This window comes from Pagrus major, chromosome 1 (assembly GCF_040436345.1).
Source record: "Pagrus major chromosome 1, Pma_NU_1.0".
Taxonomy (NCBI): Eukaryota; Metazoa; Chordata; class Actinopteri; order Spariformes; family Sparidae; genus Pagrus; species Pagrus major.
In genome coordinates this window covers 21,953,407-21,968,268 of record NC_133215.1, presented here as the reverse complement: position 1 = coordinate 21,968,268, position 14,862 = coordinate 21,953,407, and the positions used below count along the sequence as shown (strand labels likewise).

The 14,862-nt window shown below is 39.8% G+C and overlaps 2 protein-coding genes across 4 annotated transcripts in view; both read right to left on the bottom strand.

The window, feature by feature from the left end:
* Window positions 1-484: 484 nt before the first annotated feature.
* On the bottom strand, window positions 485-2,909 carry LOC140996750 (uncharacterized). Its single transcript, XM_073467270.1, has 5 exons — window positions 2,648-2,909; window positions 2,291-2,535; window positions 1,413-1,544; window positions 1,113-1,278; window positions 485-977 (listed from the first exon to the last, which is right to left on the bottom strand). The coding sequence occupies exons 1-5, from the start codon at window positions 2,907-2,909 to the stop codon at window positions 799-801; spliced, it is 984 nt and encodes a 327-aa protein (XP_073323371.1). The 3' UTR covers window positions 485-798.
* Window positions 2,910-9,075: 6,166 nt separating this feature from the next.
* The window catches only part of evi5l (ecotropic viral integration site 5 like), a 39,375-nt gene continuing 33,588 nt past the window's right edge, over window positions 9,076-14,862 (bottom strand). For all 3 annotated transcript variants that reach the window (XM_073492406.1, XM_073493178.1, XM_073493719.1), the window contains exon 19: window positions 9,076-14,799. In XM_073492406.1, coding sequence (XP_073348507.1) covers window positions 14,491-14,799 — 309 coding nt within the window. In that variant the 3' untranslated portion in view covers window positions 9,076-14,490. The remainder of the gene's footprint in view (window positions 14,800-14,862) is intronic.

The window sequence follows — 14,862 nt, the reverse complement described above, 5'->3', positions numbered from 1 at the left end:
TACCTCAATTTACTACCCTGCAGAAGTTTGGCAGAAACAAGATGGAAACTAAGCTGCAACAATTCATTTCGATTTAGTGGCCTGCTGAGTTATAGATTAAAATGGCAAAGAAATTACCACTGGTTATAAATCATGTTGGGGTATACACAACAACCTTTGAGGTAAATAATGTGGTATTTGGGGATCATTTCAAAGAAAATTCTAATGTACTTACTGGAAAAATTTGCAGACCTGTAAAATTAAGTGCTGTTGGGAAAGTAAAAGTTAAGTTGCACATGAACCTTGAAGTTCTGCCCGAACATGATCACAGATCTGCAGAGAAGATGGACACATCATGTGTAGAAAAGAACAAAAACATCTATGAATTGACTTTGTTGGATGTCGTCTTTAGTAATGCCATTTATTATTTTAATTTACAACCACATTTTGTTCATAGCTGTTGACATGCTGTCAATTTAAAAAACAACACACAAATAATGCCAACAGTTCTTGGATATAAATATAAAACACTTTTTAAAATGAGAGTAACTCACAACACTACAATTCTGGATTTTTATTACTAAGTAAGTACAGAGGGGATTCAAGTTGATCATGACCAACATTGCTGTGTTGGAAACCTCTGAGCAGAGTAATAACAGCATCTGTCTCCTCTCAGTGTCCTTAAAGACAGTTAAATGTCAAATATAAACCACTATAGCATTGGATGTGAGATGAGACTTCCTGGTAGCAACAACACAGTCAGTAGCTTTCTGTCCTGAATGTGTTTCTGCTGGTAAAAGGCTGAAGACGTTGTCAGAGTCAGCGGTAGGCGCAGTGGTGCTCCTGGTGCTGCCGCAGGTCCACTTTGTGCTGGAAGCTGTAGAGGCAGCGAGGACAGCGGTAGGGCCGGTCGTCCCTGTGTTTACGGCTGTGGGTGATGAGGTTCGAGCTCTGGCTGAATGCCTTCCCACATATCTGACACACATGAGGCTTCTCCCCTGGCACACAAACACAGAACAGGTCATGTGAATACACAGGATGTTTAATTTAAACTGCAGTTCAGTTTAACAAATTCAAATGAATGATGTGAGCTGTAGACTGAAGAAACAACCAAAGGTGATATGTAAACCCACCGGTGTGTATGAAGGTGTGCTTCTTCATGTCAGACTTCTGGTGGAACCTTTTGCCACAGTACTGGCAGGGGTAGGGCCGGGTGTCTGAATGTATGAGCAGATGAGTGGAGAGGGTGGAGGAGCGCTTGAATACTTTCCCACACACTGAACAGCCGAATGTCCTCTCCTAAAACAACAGGCACTGTGGTTATAGATATAGAGTGTTGTACCTCATATGTGCATGACATTGACTCGTTTAGTTTGCATTTTGTCCAAAGAAATGACAAGATAATATCACACAAAAACAAATGTGATGCTAACCTTGCCCCTGCATAGAGGCCGCTCAGTGGGTCTATCAGTCCTGCCGGACTTGATGTGTGCTGCTGACAGAGGTGCTCGGCTTCCATGACTCTTGCACATGTGAGTCTTCAAACTTGACAGACATGAAAATATCTGCAAAGAAAAGATGAACACAATTCACACTGGAGAACTAAAACCTAAAAGATGGTGTCTGTTGTTCATTTGTTTCAAATTTACCTACAGCGTCAACTCGTGTTCACCTGCAAGCTACTGCAACCTAGGTTCAACTAGCTTACTGTGTGTTGTAGCTGTAGCTTGATGTTTAAAACTGCAAGAATAAATGAACGGACTGTATTTATATAGCGCTTTTCCAGTCTTACTGACCACTCAAAGCACTTTACAACATTCACCCATTCATACAATGGTGAGAGGCTACCATGCAAGACGCCACCTGCTCATCAGGAGTGATAACCTTTCATATACACACTCCTACAACCCCGGAGGAGCAATTTTGGGTTCAACTTCAACATGTAGACTACAGGTGCCGGGGAATGAATCACCGACACTCTGACTGGTGGACGACCGCTCTCTCTCCTGAGTCACAGAGCATTGATTAACTCATCAGTCTGATGGTGCAGCTAGGTTATTTAAGTTAAGCCTTAACAAGGTGCTTGACAACACTTGAGTTGTCAGCAAATGGTTATCTTTGTAGTTTTTGTGGTATTTTAAGGCGCTATAAAAATAATTCCTTTGGGGCTAAACTAAAACGAAAGCTCCTTGTAGCTTTAATTCAACTCATGTTGTATCTTCTAGCTTCCCTTCTCCCCTTAAACAATTTCTTTCTCTAGTTGCTGGTCTGTAAGACAAATTAAATTCAATGTAATGCAGGGATGTCATACTTTGATACAGAGTGGACACTCCTGTCTCAGAGCACTGATCTTCAAGCTGCCTCGGCTCCTGGTCTCCCTCAGGATCTGAGGGTGCTGAGTCATGTTTCCCAGTCCCACAGACACTTTGTCTGGATATCCTGAGCTCACATGAGGTCCGGACCATACTGCTGGTGTGGGAGGGTGAGACTCTACTTTCTCCACGGGGATACATGTCTTTGAGTTGACAGGACAGCATGGCTCAGCAGATCTACAGTCTAAATCCAAAGATAAGAAAGGTAGATTAACTGGCTGTTTTAATTTGAAGTTATCTAGTAAGCATTTTGGGTATTTTGCAAATAAGTTAACAAATATAGGTCTTTCACTGACCGTTAGATATAGGACTAAATGGAGGAATGTGTCCATTTCCATCAGAGTGGTTGGCAGCCTGAAGGTCTTGCTGCAATAATGCGATGGACACTGCATTAACATCTGGTGTTTCTACTGCGGAGTACTCCAGGGACGCATGCCAGGACCCCGTCTGTTGTCCTAGTGGGCTAAATGTTACCGGGGTCAATCCAGGACCAGGGCTTCTTGCTATGGGCCGGTGGTGGTGCAACCCTCCTCGCTTCACCAAGAACGAACGAGGCATCACTCAGGAGGGAGGAAGATGAAATCAAAGTCGTCTAGAGGAAAAAAGAAATGAAATAAATTAAAATGTACAGTAGGCTTTTCCTTATCTGAATCTTAAAGGTTTCCAATTTGTATAAGTTATGAAAACAAAGCCAGTGAAAATTCTCTGCACCTCATACACTCATACACAAAAAAAAAAAGATGGCTCAAAGGGCTGTGCATGATATCTGTATTGCCCAAAAGAGGGCAGCAGAACTGCACAGTCTATACTTCCTGATTGAATCTGTGTAAATACTAACATACTGTAGCTCTGTTGATACTTTAAAGCAGCGCCAGAGAAGAAAATGACAAAACATTTTGTGTTCAAATGTCGATTACATTGTCTTGATTAGTTACAGCTGATGATTTAGCATCTTTTGTTTAAAGTTGTCCTTTACATGACATGTAAAGATATATAATGACGTATAAATACAAATATGAAAAAAGATATCTTAAAAATATCTCATTTACTTCGGTATTCAGACTCTTTATTCAGACTCATCATGAATCTACTCCAGCGTTGTAGTCACGCCCCATCCGGTTTGCCACATGGGACCTTATTTCAGAAAAACTTAATATGGTGAATGGGGAAGGACAAAGCAATTTCTTGATCCTGTTTGAATTGTGCCATGAATCACAATTTAAAAGATGGTTTTTCATCTTGAGAAAGTTATAAAACTGTAAGACTGTGAAAATACATAATTACGAACACTACACACCCAACAATTAGTTTTTGTTAATTTAGTACCTTTTCTGTGCCGAGTTGGCAGCCATGTTGGTGTTGGTGAAGTGTGTTGAGCGAGATGTTTTAGTTTCGATGTATTTTACTTTAATTATGACAAATTGTGACTTTCTTGACTTGGAAAATTATCTTTTCAATTGACAAAGATCAAATGTGTGATTAATGGCACAATTCAAACAGGATCAGAATGGATTTGTCTCTCTCGATTCACTACAATACAAAGTATTTCTGAAATAAGGTCTCATGGGGTCCACAGGAAGGAGGGTGACTTCTGCTCTCTATATGTGTCAGGTTGTTGTATGAATTTACTGCTTCACCTGTTTACCAGCCTCAGAGGTTCACCTGGCATTTAAATCAGAGGTCTCTTTTCTTTTTTGTCACTTTAAATTAAATTTTCTTCTCCATCAGTCTTCTAAATCCTGCTTGACAAACTCCGGTAGGCCTGTCAGATGCCGTGTTGTCAGCAGTGGCTTTCTTGACTCTCTCAAGGCCTAAGAGATGTTTTTTCACGAGTAAGTTCTCCCACCTTTGGAGCTTCCGTTAACGTACATTCACACTGCAAGTGTGTGACACAAACAGTCCAAGCAGAATTGCAAGTACATCACTTAACATCAACACTAACAGCAATACTTGCTTTTGCATTTAAGCAAAGATGAAGCTGCAGTGGAGGACAATAATGAAGTGTTACACCACATAGCAAAAAACTAAAAAAGTGACATGCGTGTTCAAAAGTGATTTCAAACAATAGGTTAAGATGCTTAAACTGCAAATAAATTAGAGGCTGTACGTTTAAGACACATTCTCATCTGCTCTCCCGTCTGTAGAAAAAATAGGAGTAAGCCATCACTGTGAGACAATAAAAGGCTTGTGTGGTGTGAGCACATAAATAACGTGATGACATCAGAGGACTGATCAGAGATCTGTTCAAATGCTCACACACAATCAATAAATGTTTGATTTAAATTACACCAATATAAACAGGTTATGAGGTTGTATATAATGGCATCCTTTTACAATCGATTTAGTGCTTGTATTACTGATATATGTATCAAATGTGGAACAGGCACGTTATTTCTATTGGACAGCCCGATGTTTCTGGACAAAAGATTTTCTGTCTTATGTTACATTATAAGATTGTCTGCAGTGGTGGAAGAAGTACACAGATGTTTCGGTAAAAGTACCAATACGTCAATGTAAAAATGCCTATAATTAGAAATACGAGTGGTGTAATTAAAATTCTACTTAAGTAAATACAGAAATACATATTTCAAGTATGAAGTAGAGGTGCTCGTTCTGAATGTTATATAAAATATTATATATTACATTATTAGTTACTGATGGGGATGTATAAGTAGTGATTTTAGGGTCATAGCTGTTCAAGGTGGAGCTATTTTGAACAACTTTATATACAGTTAGTTTAGTGTGGTGGTTCCAAAGCTCGGTGTCAGGCCCCTCCAAAGGTTCATTAGATAAATCGGAGGGTTCTTGAGATAAATAAAGGAGGACACTCTGGTCCACAGATCTGTATCACTATTTAGCCTATGGATTTGTATGACGAGACAAGGGGCCTGAACACGACACAGCTTTTTTGAAAGAGGTCACCAGGCAAAACGACTGGATTGATCTTTAACACTGCAATGTATTTTATAAGCTTATTGTATGATACTTAATATAAAACCTTAATCTGAACAATAACTACAGCTGTTGGATACATTTAGACAGGTAAAACATATAATATTTGCCTCTGAAATGTGATGGAATAAAGTTAAATAAAATGGAAATACTCAAGTAAAGTACAATGAACTTTACCTTTGAGGAAATGTTGAAATCTTTTATTGAGGCAAAGAAATCTGAAGGAAACTTTTGCCTTGAATTGTATCTTTTAATCTCTTATCTTCTACTTTGAGGTTTTTTGTAGCCAAAGCGAGTTGTTAGATCAACTAATTGTTCTCACCTCACCATCTTTGCTTGTTCGTACGTCTGTTTGAACATACACATATTGACATGAGCACACTTTATTCTTTGAACTATTTTTCACAAATTCAATGACCATGTGTTTTAAAAAAGTAACTGCTGTGACTGCATGCACTGCAGATTGCCTGTTTTAACGAGCTAAATCACATTTTATGTGATAAAAACGTAGTTTGCCTGATGACATTCTTTCTTATTTATATCAATTATCCATTTAATTTGTGTAATTCTTTGAACAACACAATGTGAATAGTCAAATAAAAATGTGCCTATACATTCCTGGTTACATTCAGTATGAATAGAGGTCAAGGTATTTTAGACCTTTTTCTTCTTTATGATGGCAGATGTTTCAATAGCTTTCTCCTACTTTGACTTTTTTAGCTTTGTTGTGGCTTGAACACGCCACACGTACCGTGTGTCAACATACAGGCAGCCGCGTGTCGAACTGACAAAATTACACTACACAACAAATCTATGTGGAATGTGGAAAAATGCTATTCACAATAAGACAACTTGAAAACTGACCGATTGACTGAATCAGATCAATACCGGAACAATTCATCACAACTTGTTTTAAAAAATATTATTAATATTATAAAAACAAAGTATCTAAAATTAAGGACACACTACACTGGTCAAACAGCCCAAAATATTTTTAAATCAATATTCAAAGGAAACAAACATCAGCGAACCAAACCAAGCCTGATGTATCTCTCATCTAACCAGAAATATGATCTTTGTCTAAATTAAATATGAAAATACTCACCAGATTTTTACATTCCACCAAGGCTTCCACCAACACTGATAATATAGCTGAAATAAAAGTCTAATATAGTTAAGAGCTGGAGAGTCAGTGTGCCATGTGTGAGGTCAGTCTGCTCTGATCGATTGTTAGTGAGCCGTTGATGTTGCCTGCAGGCCGGTGTGATGAGAGTGGAGGACGAGGAAGTGTTTCAGCTCTGACATCTTTGAGCCGACAACCACACTGCTTCCTCACTCACAAACCCAAACACTGCACACTCGCAGCGGCACATAACTCTATCTATCATGAATGTGCAAATTGTGGATACGTAGCAGTGTTGAAACTGAGTATCAGATGAATCTAGGCAAGATAGATAAAGCTGGTGTGTGAGAGGAAGAGGGAGGACGACTGTGAAAATTCTTCAGAAAATGTTGACACACTCTGGTGACACAGATCTGTTACAAAATCAACCTCTGAGGTCAAGTTTAAAAAAGCTGGCTGATGCAACAGCAGATTCCCTTTTAGAGTGCTGAATAAATACAGCTCATTAATGACAAGAAGACACGGCAAGAGGTGAATACATCTGTGTGATGTCTATGGATGTATGTGCTATAAATGATGGGGAACTTCTATTGTTGTTTTGTTGTTGTTGCTTCTATTCTCTGTTTTTATTTTATTTTAATTGGCTTGATATTTTCTATTTACTCAAAGAATAAGACAGAAGCATTCATTGTTTTTCTTATTGTCAACAAATACCATGAAACCACCAAAACCAACAATGCATTGATCCGACCAACAAGCAGTCTCTGAGTCAAAGCCTGATAAAGCTCATTTCTTTCTGCCACAGAGCTCAGCTGCTGTCCTTAAAACACATCAGTGAGTTACACTGTTCAATATATAAACATGGGCACTGTCATTTTTTAAGAGTCAAAACCAAAAACACCAACAGCTCTCTGTGTGTATTAATCCACTGCTGAAAGTAGTCCTCAGCAAATGTACTATTTACTTTTGTTTGAGTAATGTTTGCTAAAAATTAAAGTGACCAGCAGTCTTCAGTAGAAAATATGAGTACAATGGCCCGCATTGCCCCCCCACCCCCACCCCCCGGAAGACAGAAGACCGGTGACCTGATGGTGAACTTTAAAAACTGATGCTGTCTCACACAAGAAGTCTACAGCACATCATTTTAAATGTGTTCGTGTTTGAAAGAGGAAGATGTCCAGATAGCTGTTAAATTTAGGTGGCGGTGTTAATCTAACAGAACATTTAGGCTACTTTTTGTCAAACTAACACTATTACATTTTGATGAAACCATGTGCCCCTCAGAATTGTGCTGCACATCTATATAAAGCCTAAATATATCTCTGCGTGTAAAGGTCTTGCTAGGTAGCACCCTACTTGCTCGTTTCCAACTTGACATTTATCAGCTTTGAATTATGAACAGGAAGTCACTGTACCATCACAAAGTTGTCACAACTACCTGCCAAGAACAGTTTTAAGGGCCAATCTGTATGTTAAAATAACTGCTAATCTTTAGGTATAACTTCATGTTTATACACTGAGGATATATGTTTCACAGTTGGTAGTATTCATCCGGGTCAGTAAGAGCGGGAAATATTCAATTATGCTAATCCAACCAGTGCAATTTAGCTAACTAGCATAACGTTTCGTAATTTGAGGCATATTGAGTTATTTCATTTATATTTTACGTAATTTTAAGTCATCATTAAATAGCATCTTGATAAAGTCAGGGATGGGATAGTTGGTGAACAAGACTAAATTTAAGGTGAATAAAACTTTTAAACATGACCTCATCTGAGAACATTTGTGCGTAAGACACATGAGGTAGATTTTCATCAGCAGGGGTGGTTGTTCAACAGTTTGTACATCAACAGTGAAGCGAGTTTGATGGCAGGAACATTTGTGTTTATCTGCGTTGCTGATTGAGCGTTTATCTGCCCTGAACTAACAATGTAACGTTAGTGAGCAATAGAGTGGTTAAATCCAGGACAACTCTCATGAAATTCAGCAGCCTACTCACCAGAGACTCTGGTTCTCTCTTTTCTTTTTCCCCTCTTCTCTGTAGATGTTCGGGAAGTAAAGTATGTTTCCCCTCCAGCTCCAGTCAACATTACAGTAGCCTATATAAACACCCATAAACAACACCCTCCTGTCGGTAAACGGTTCCGGATCAGAGCAGAATCTGAAGTGACTCCAGGTGTTTATTGTCCAGAGGGTCTGGCTGTAATACACTCTCTAGTTGACTCATAAACTAAGCAGCTGTTCTTGCCACCTTCTCTGTCCGGCCCTCAACACAACACTCAGCAAACATTTTTGGTTTTATCTTGATAGAAAGCCCTCCAGGAGCACAAGTTACATATTGTATGTTGTATGTAGTAATGCGTAAATTTCATCTTCGTTAAAAAGACAAAGCTAGCACTATTTTAGCTATGTTTGAACTTGTGAAGCGCTGGTTCAACCAGCCCCTGTTCAACATGGACCTGTGGGAAATAAAGGCAGAATCCATGAACTGCATTAACAACTGCACCTGAAAAGCTTTGAGTAAATAAAATCGCCCAGTAATAACCAGTTACAACACAATCAAGCCTTTGCAAAGGTGCAATGTCAAAGTTTTATTTTGTACCATTCCTAGGATACAGAACACTGAAATGTATTTTTTCCCCATCATACTGGAATTTATATAATCTTTACTGTCATTTAATATATTTGATAACAACATCAGCTGAATTGCAAGACAGAAAGAGAAAGGGTGGACAGGGTTCCTGGGTATGATGCTGTGGATATCAAACAGCCGTCACATACAGCACATACATCTGAGAAATCCTAACACACTAACCAGGATGAACACTGTTTTTTCTTACTGTCTGTGAGCAAACACTCGCATGTGACACACTGTTCTTATTTCCTGCTTTAAATTGTCGAAAACGTGCAGATTAGGTCCAGTTTAAGATGATAAATCTGGACCAACATCTTTATTCCGCCCACACATAATTCACTTTATATTACATGGCTGTTTATTGAAGGGCTGTAGTGGCCGACGTGTTGATGAAACCCTTGTTAAACATACATGAAGTCATTTAGCATAGAGTGTAAATCTACCTACTTTTATGGCACATTTTGATGTTTAATCATGATCATCTCATGTAACGCTGTTAGCAGGAGGAACCAAAGTACTGATGGCAATTATAAAAATAATATTAAGGATGAGAGCTAGTACCATATTCAAAAGTAATTTACAAACATATCAAAATGTTTCGTCACAGTAGATAGAGTTGTATTTAGACAGTGGTGAGAACAGAGCACCATCACTGAACAGCAGTGTACAGATGTGGTATAATGTGTTGAAGGACACTGAGCACTGATCTGGGTCCAGATTAGGGTTCATTTTGGAAAGGGAACGGAAACAATAAAATCCAGACTGAAATATGAAAGTTATAATCCTTAAGATTCCAGTTGTGGTCGATCTAGCACACCTGTGGTTAGTGGTGGCAATGATAAACACGTTTTAATACTACAACTCCCAGAGGTCAGTTTGAAACTTGCTTCCCTGTCGTGAAGAGAGCAGAAGACAAAACCAATCATGTCATCGGCTGAGAGGATTTATCAGAGAAATTGACTCACACTTGGTTCAGATTGCAGGCGAATCAGATCTTTAAGACAGACTTTCTGCACTGTTATTGGCTAATGATCAGATCCCATTTTCTTTGTATAGACATCACCAACCTATGGGTTGCTGTGGCGGTAACTACTAGGGTTGAGCGAGTACTCCTCTAAAGCGAGTATCCAGTGCAGATAATGTGAACGATCATCAGATTGTCATCTGAGTAAAATGTGTCAATATCTGTACTCATGATGAAGGAAAATCCTCTTTGGGAAGCTGACTGAAATTTTGTTTATTCAAGTTGTTCTGTAAATAGTTCTCTTCTTCTTGTGATCAAAAACGCTGATCTGAAGCTCAACAGGTTTAAGTCCCACCCAGTATGAGTAAAGATACAGATAAAGATCATTTAGTTGATTGAACAGATATAGAGAAACAGATAAGGATGTTTGCAAGTGATGCAAAAGACTGAAGTCTGAATCCAATTTGAGCTGCAAATGCATCCAGACAGAAACACATCTAAAAAAATCCAATTGGAATGGCATTTCAAACCAAAAGATCCAATCACATTTCATCGTTTCTTACTTTGCTGTACAGACTTTCTGAAACAAGTCGGAACACAATTTGTTATATGATATGATGTGTGAAGGTGATTTGGGCCTGCAGTCTGAACTGAAGGCCATAGGAGCGAAAACAATATTGTTTGAATCAGTTTACATGACGAAGGATTGAGAATGAATTTTAAACACAGCTTATAATGTCACCGCCGCAGATGGCCAATCACTGAATGAGGTGGTGGCAGTGGATGTTCGGTTGTTGGTTTTGCAAATTAAGGAAATTGTTGGAGTTTGTTGTTTGAGCCAGTGTTGACTTGTGCATGCACCGTGTGAATCTCACAGCCCCACCAGTAACACTGACAAATGCTATATAGACAGGCCATTTGAGAGTGTAAACGTATGGAATTGCTATTTCCAGTCAGGGATATCATCAAAAATGCAGTTTGATAGAATGAAAATCTTAAGGATTATAACTTGAAGTGAGAAATTCAGCCAGTTATGACCCAAAGTGAATGAGTGTAAGGGTCTAAATCTCAGTCATCCTTCTGTACAAAGAACGTGAACAAACTCAACTGAAATCACTTGGTCAACACTCCTCTGGTCTGATGATATCCAAACACTGATTTCAGCGTCGAGATTTCAGTTGTTACACCCACTAATGACCAGTAAAAAGCTGTTATTTGCAACAGTATGGTGGGCAAACCAACATCCTCTTTAGCTCTTTGATGGCCAGTGCTGGAAGATCCAATTTCCTTATTTCTTAGAAGAATGGCAATAATGATCTCCTTTATCATCCCTTCATTTGTATTGCACAAACATGTGAGTTAGCATTGTGACAGCATAAAATGGGCCTTCAGTGAATTTTGAGTCAGTTTGAAGAATAATGAAGCACGATACAAAGTCTGGAGGGCTGATCTTAATATAATAAGAAATGATCCCACCACGAATCTATTAATCCACACCACCTCTCACTGCTTCCTTCCTCTTTCTCTGTAGTGCAAAGAGCAGATCACTGCTCTACATATGACACCCTGTTTGATAAACTACACACACTCTCACCACCTTCAGTAAGACTCGACTGACAGTGATACAGCTTTAAATATCCTCTACATACCTTTGTTCCTCTTACACTGTATATTTCATATTTCTGCATACATTTTACACCCCTTTTCTCTACACAGAATATATTAATGTTTGATATGTAAAATATTTTCCACCCACACACTCTCTAGTCATGATGACAGCCTTACAATATGCACTACTCACTCCGCTTTCACTGGCCCACATGCTGCAGTTTTAGCCATCAGAAAGTGATATGAGCACATGAGATCAGCGCTGTTACCTGGATTTCTTTTCACCTGTATGAGATACTGATAATTAAAGGAATAGTTTGACATTTTAGGAAATATGCTTATTCGCTTAAATTAGAGGACCGGTACCACATTCATGTCTGCCTGGTAATATAAAGCTACAGCCAAGGGATCGTTAGCTTAGCATAAAGACCGGAAACAAGGGGAAACAGCTCGCCTAGTGCTGTCCAGAGGTGACAAATCCACCTTTAAAAGCTCACTTATCTTATTTCTGCTGTGTTTAAAGCAAGTTAAAAGTCTAATTAATGAGAAACAAAATGCCCTCTTGCTTAATTCAACATCTCAAGGGTTTCACCAGCTGGTATAGACTCACTTTGTTTGTTACGACCATTGACTGTGCATAAAGAGGCCGACATGACAGGTCCTCAAGAGTGAAGCCAAAACATCTCAATCGCCCCCTGGTGGCCTTAAACCCCTCCCGCTCAATGTAAGCAGAAAAGATATGAGTCAACTAAAAACTCAAAGTTCATGCCAAAAATGGTTTGTCGTAAGTCATTTGATCCTATACAACAGCTGAGTCCTGATTCAGTGGGTGGGTGTACGGGCAAGGACTCCACCTCCCGCTCACTACTGCGCAGAATCTGGCTCCAAATGACGCCACCAGTGCAATATGGCAGCACTCATATCTGGGATACCTTGGCTTCATTTTTGTAGAGTTGGAAGAAGCGTAGATGTGTCATCCATCTTTATGTATGTTACTGGGTGTGACCAGTAGCTTATAATGTTAGCTAATGTGAGCAAACCTAGATATCACATTGTATTTACAGGCACAATGCGATATCGAGCTAAGATATGCTAACATTAGCTAACATTGTACTCCTGCTACTGGTCGTATTAAACAAAGTGAGTGTGTAGCAGCTTGTAGCCTAGTAGTCACTGACTTTTGGATTACTTGCCCTAATGTCACTTTATCCGTGGTGTGTCACAGTTGCCTTGATTGACTGTAGTGCTGCTTTGCTCTCATTAATGGGCTCTCATTATGTTCCTCTTGGGACCAGTTGGGTCACGTGTGACAGCTAGTGGTGAATTGGGTATTACCGATCTGTTCCAGTATTAAGCCTCATATCAAAGCGCTTTGCAAATTTTAAAAATCGGCCCGACCAACAAATAATCCAGCACATAAACCCATCCAGCTAAGCTAACTATCCCCTTTGACAGACAGAAATGAGAGTGGTGTTGATCTTCTCATCTAACTCTCAGCAGCAAAGTGAATAAAAGTATCTCCTTAAATGTCAAACTTTAAACTACCTTTAACTGACACATACACAATGATCACGCTTGATTTGAAGGAACACGTGATGTTCCCATCATTGCTAAATGCTGAGAAGCTCCAGGGAGGAATCAGGTGAAACTGCTCAGTTTTCAGATTCAATCAGTCTGCACAGTAGTTGTCAACCTAACATACGGCAGAGTTAACAGAAGGTTGCATTTTCACCTCATAAAGATTTAAAAGAAAAAACAACAAATAGAAAGAACAAAATGGAGGAAGTTAATCCAAAATCATAGCAGCACATCTTCTGTCTCTGAAACGCTCTGTGTCACAGTCAACCTGTGACAGACGACGAGTTGGCACAAAGGACGGTGAAAGTTTGGCCTCTGTCGGTATCTCTACACTCCTATAGTTTCATATAGATATAAAAAATAAAAAATTATCAAAATAAATTACAACATATAAATAATTAAAAACAAAACAAAAGATTTGGCAACATTGAGTTTCTTCCTTCCTTTGTTGTGGGTGACTGTGAATATGTTTTGACATGAGCTGTTTTATAGACTTGCTTGCCTTCTTGTCATCTGCAAGCCACAGACAGAAAACACACGTATTTAGTACGTTAAAGTGTTCAGGATTCATTTATGAATGCCATCTTGTGATATCCCTACAGTTTGATGTGTACATATTCCTACACTGCACCTCTCATACTCAGTTCTTTTCAACACTTGGTCTACTGAGAGGTAAATGGATGGCTGATAGAAGTTTTTTTTTTCTTGTTTGTCTTCCTAATGAGAGGCATAAAAAGGGGAAAGAGAGGATAAAGATTAACTCCGAACCAATCAGGAAGGAGAGTTATATAAGGGTAGACAGAGCATACAGTATGTCAAGGGTCTATTTATAGGGAGAGGGAAAAGTTATTGTCTGTCTGTCTACCCAGGTTTCACTCCTCGTCACAGTCACAGGTTCAGGTCCAGTGGTCGATCTTGATCAGCAACAGCACTCTTGCTGGTCCAGTTCGGGTCAATTTTGTTTGTTTGTGTGTTATATGTTTAGATGGATATGTTTTAGACAGACAGTTTCTGGCGCAGTTACACGTGGGAACAAAGAGAGAGGCTATACCTCTTTTTTTGAGGGAACACAGGACAGTGTTGGAGACAGTTAACAGGGGAGTGACGATCAGAAGAGGTCCGGTCAATGCCACTATGTCTGCATCAAGTTAAAAGTAAACACTGGAAAAGCAGAGGAGGAGGTCTGGTCCCATTTTACAGCAGCGGTCCCGTCCTGTAGAGCTCCAGCGTCTTTTTAAGTCAAAGAAATCCAATGAAACCATCACACCTTGTGCGGGTCTCAGTTATCCAGCGCCTCGGCGCACACCATGCTGCCGTACAGCTGCTGTGGGTCCGGATGTGTCCGCACACGCTCCTCTGCCTCGCTGTCTGTGCTGCCCTCGCTGTCGAGGCGGGGAGATGGGTGACACGGGCCGGACAGGGTGGGGTAAAGGGCGTTGGGAGGCAGCGGGCTGGGAAGGAGGTCCTCGTCTGAGCTCAGGTAGTCCCCCTCAGCGGAGGTGGGGCTGGCCAGACAGAGATCCGGGTAGTTGGTACTTCCTCCACCGCTGACCCGGGGGGCTGCCTTCTGTCCTCGCAAGCGCCTGATCTGAACACAGAGAAGAAGATTTTTATTTTATTAGAAGATTTTATTTTAGTCGGTTTTAGTGTA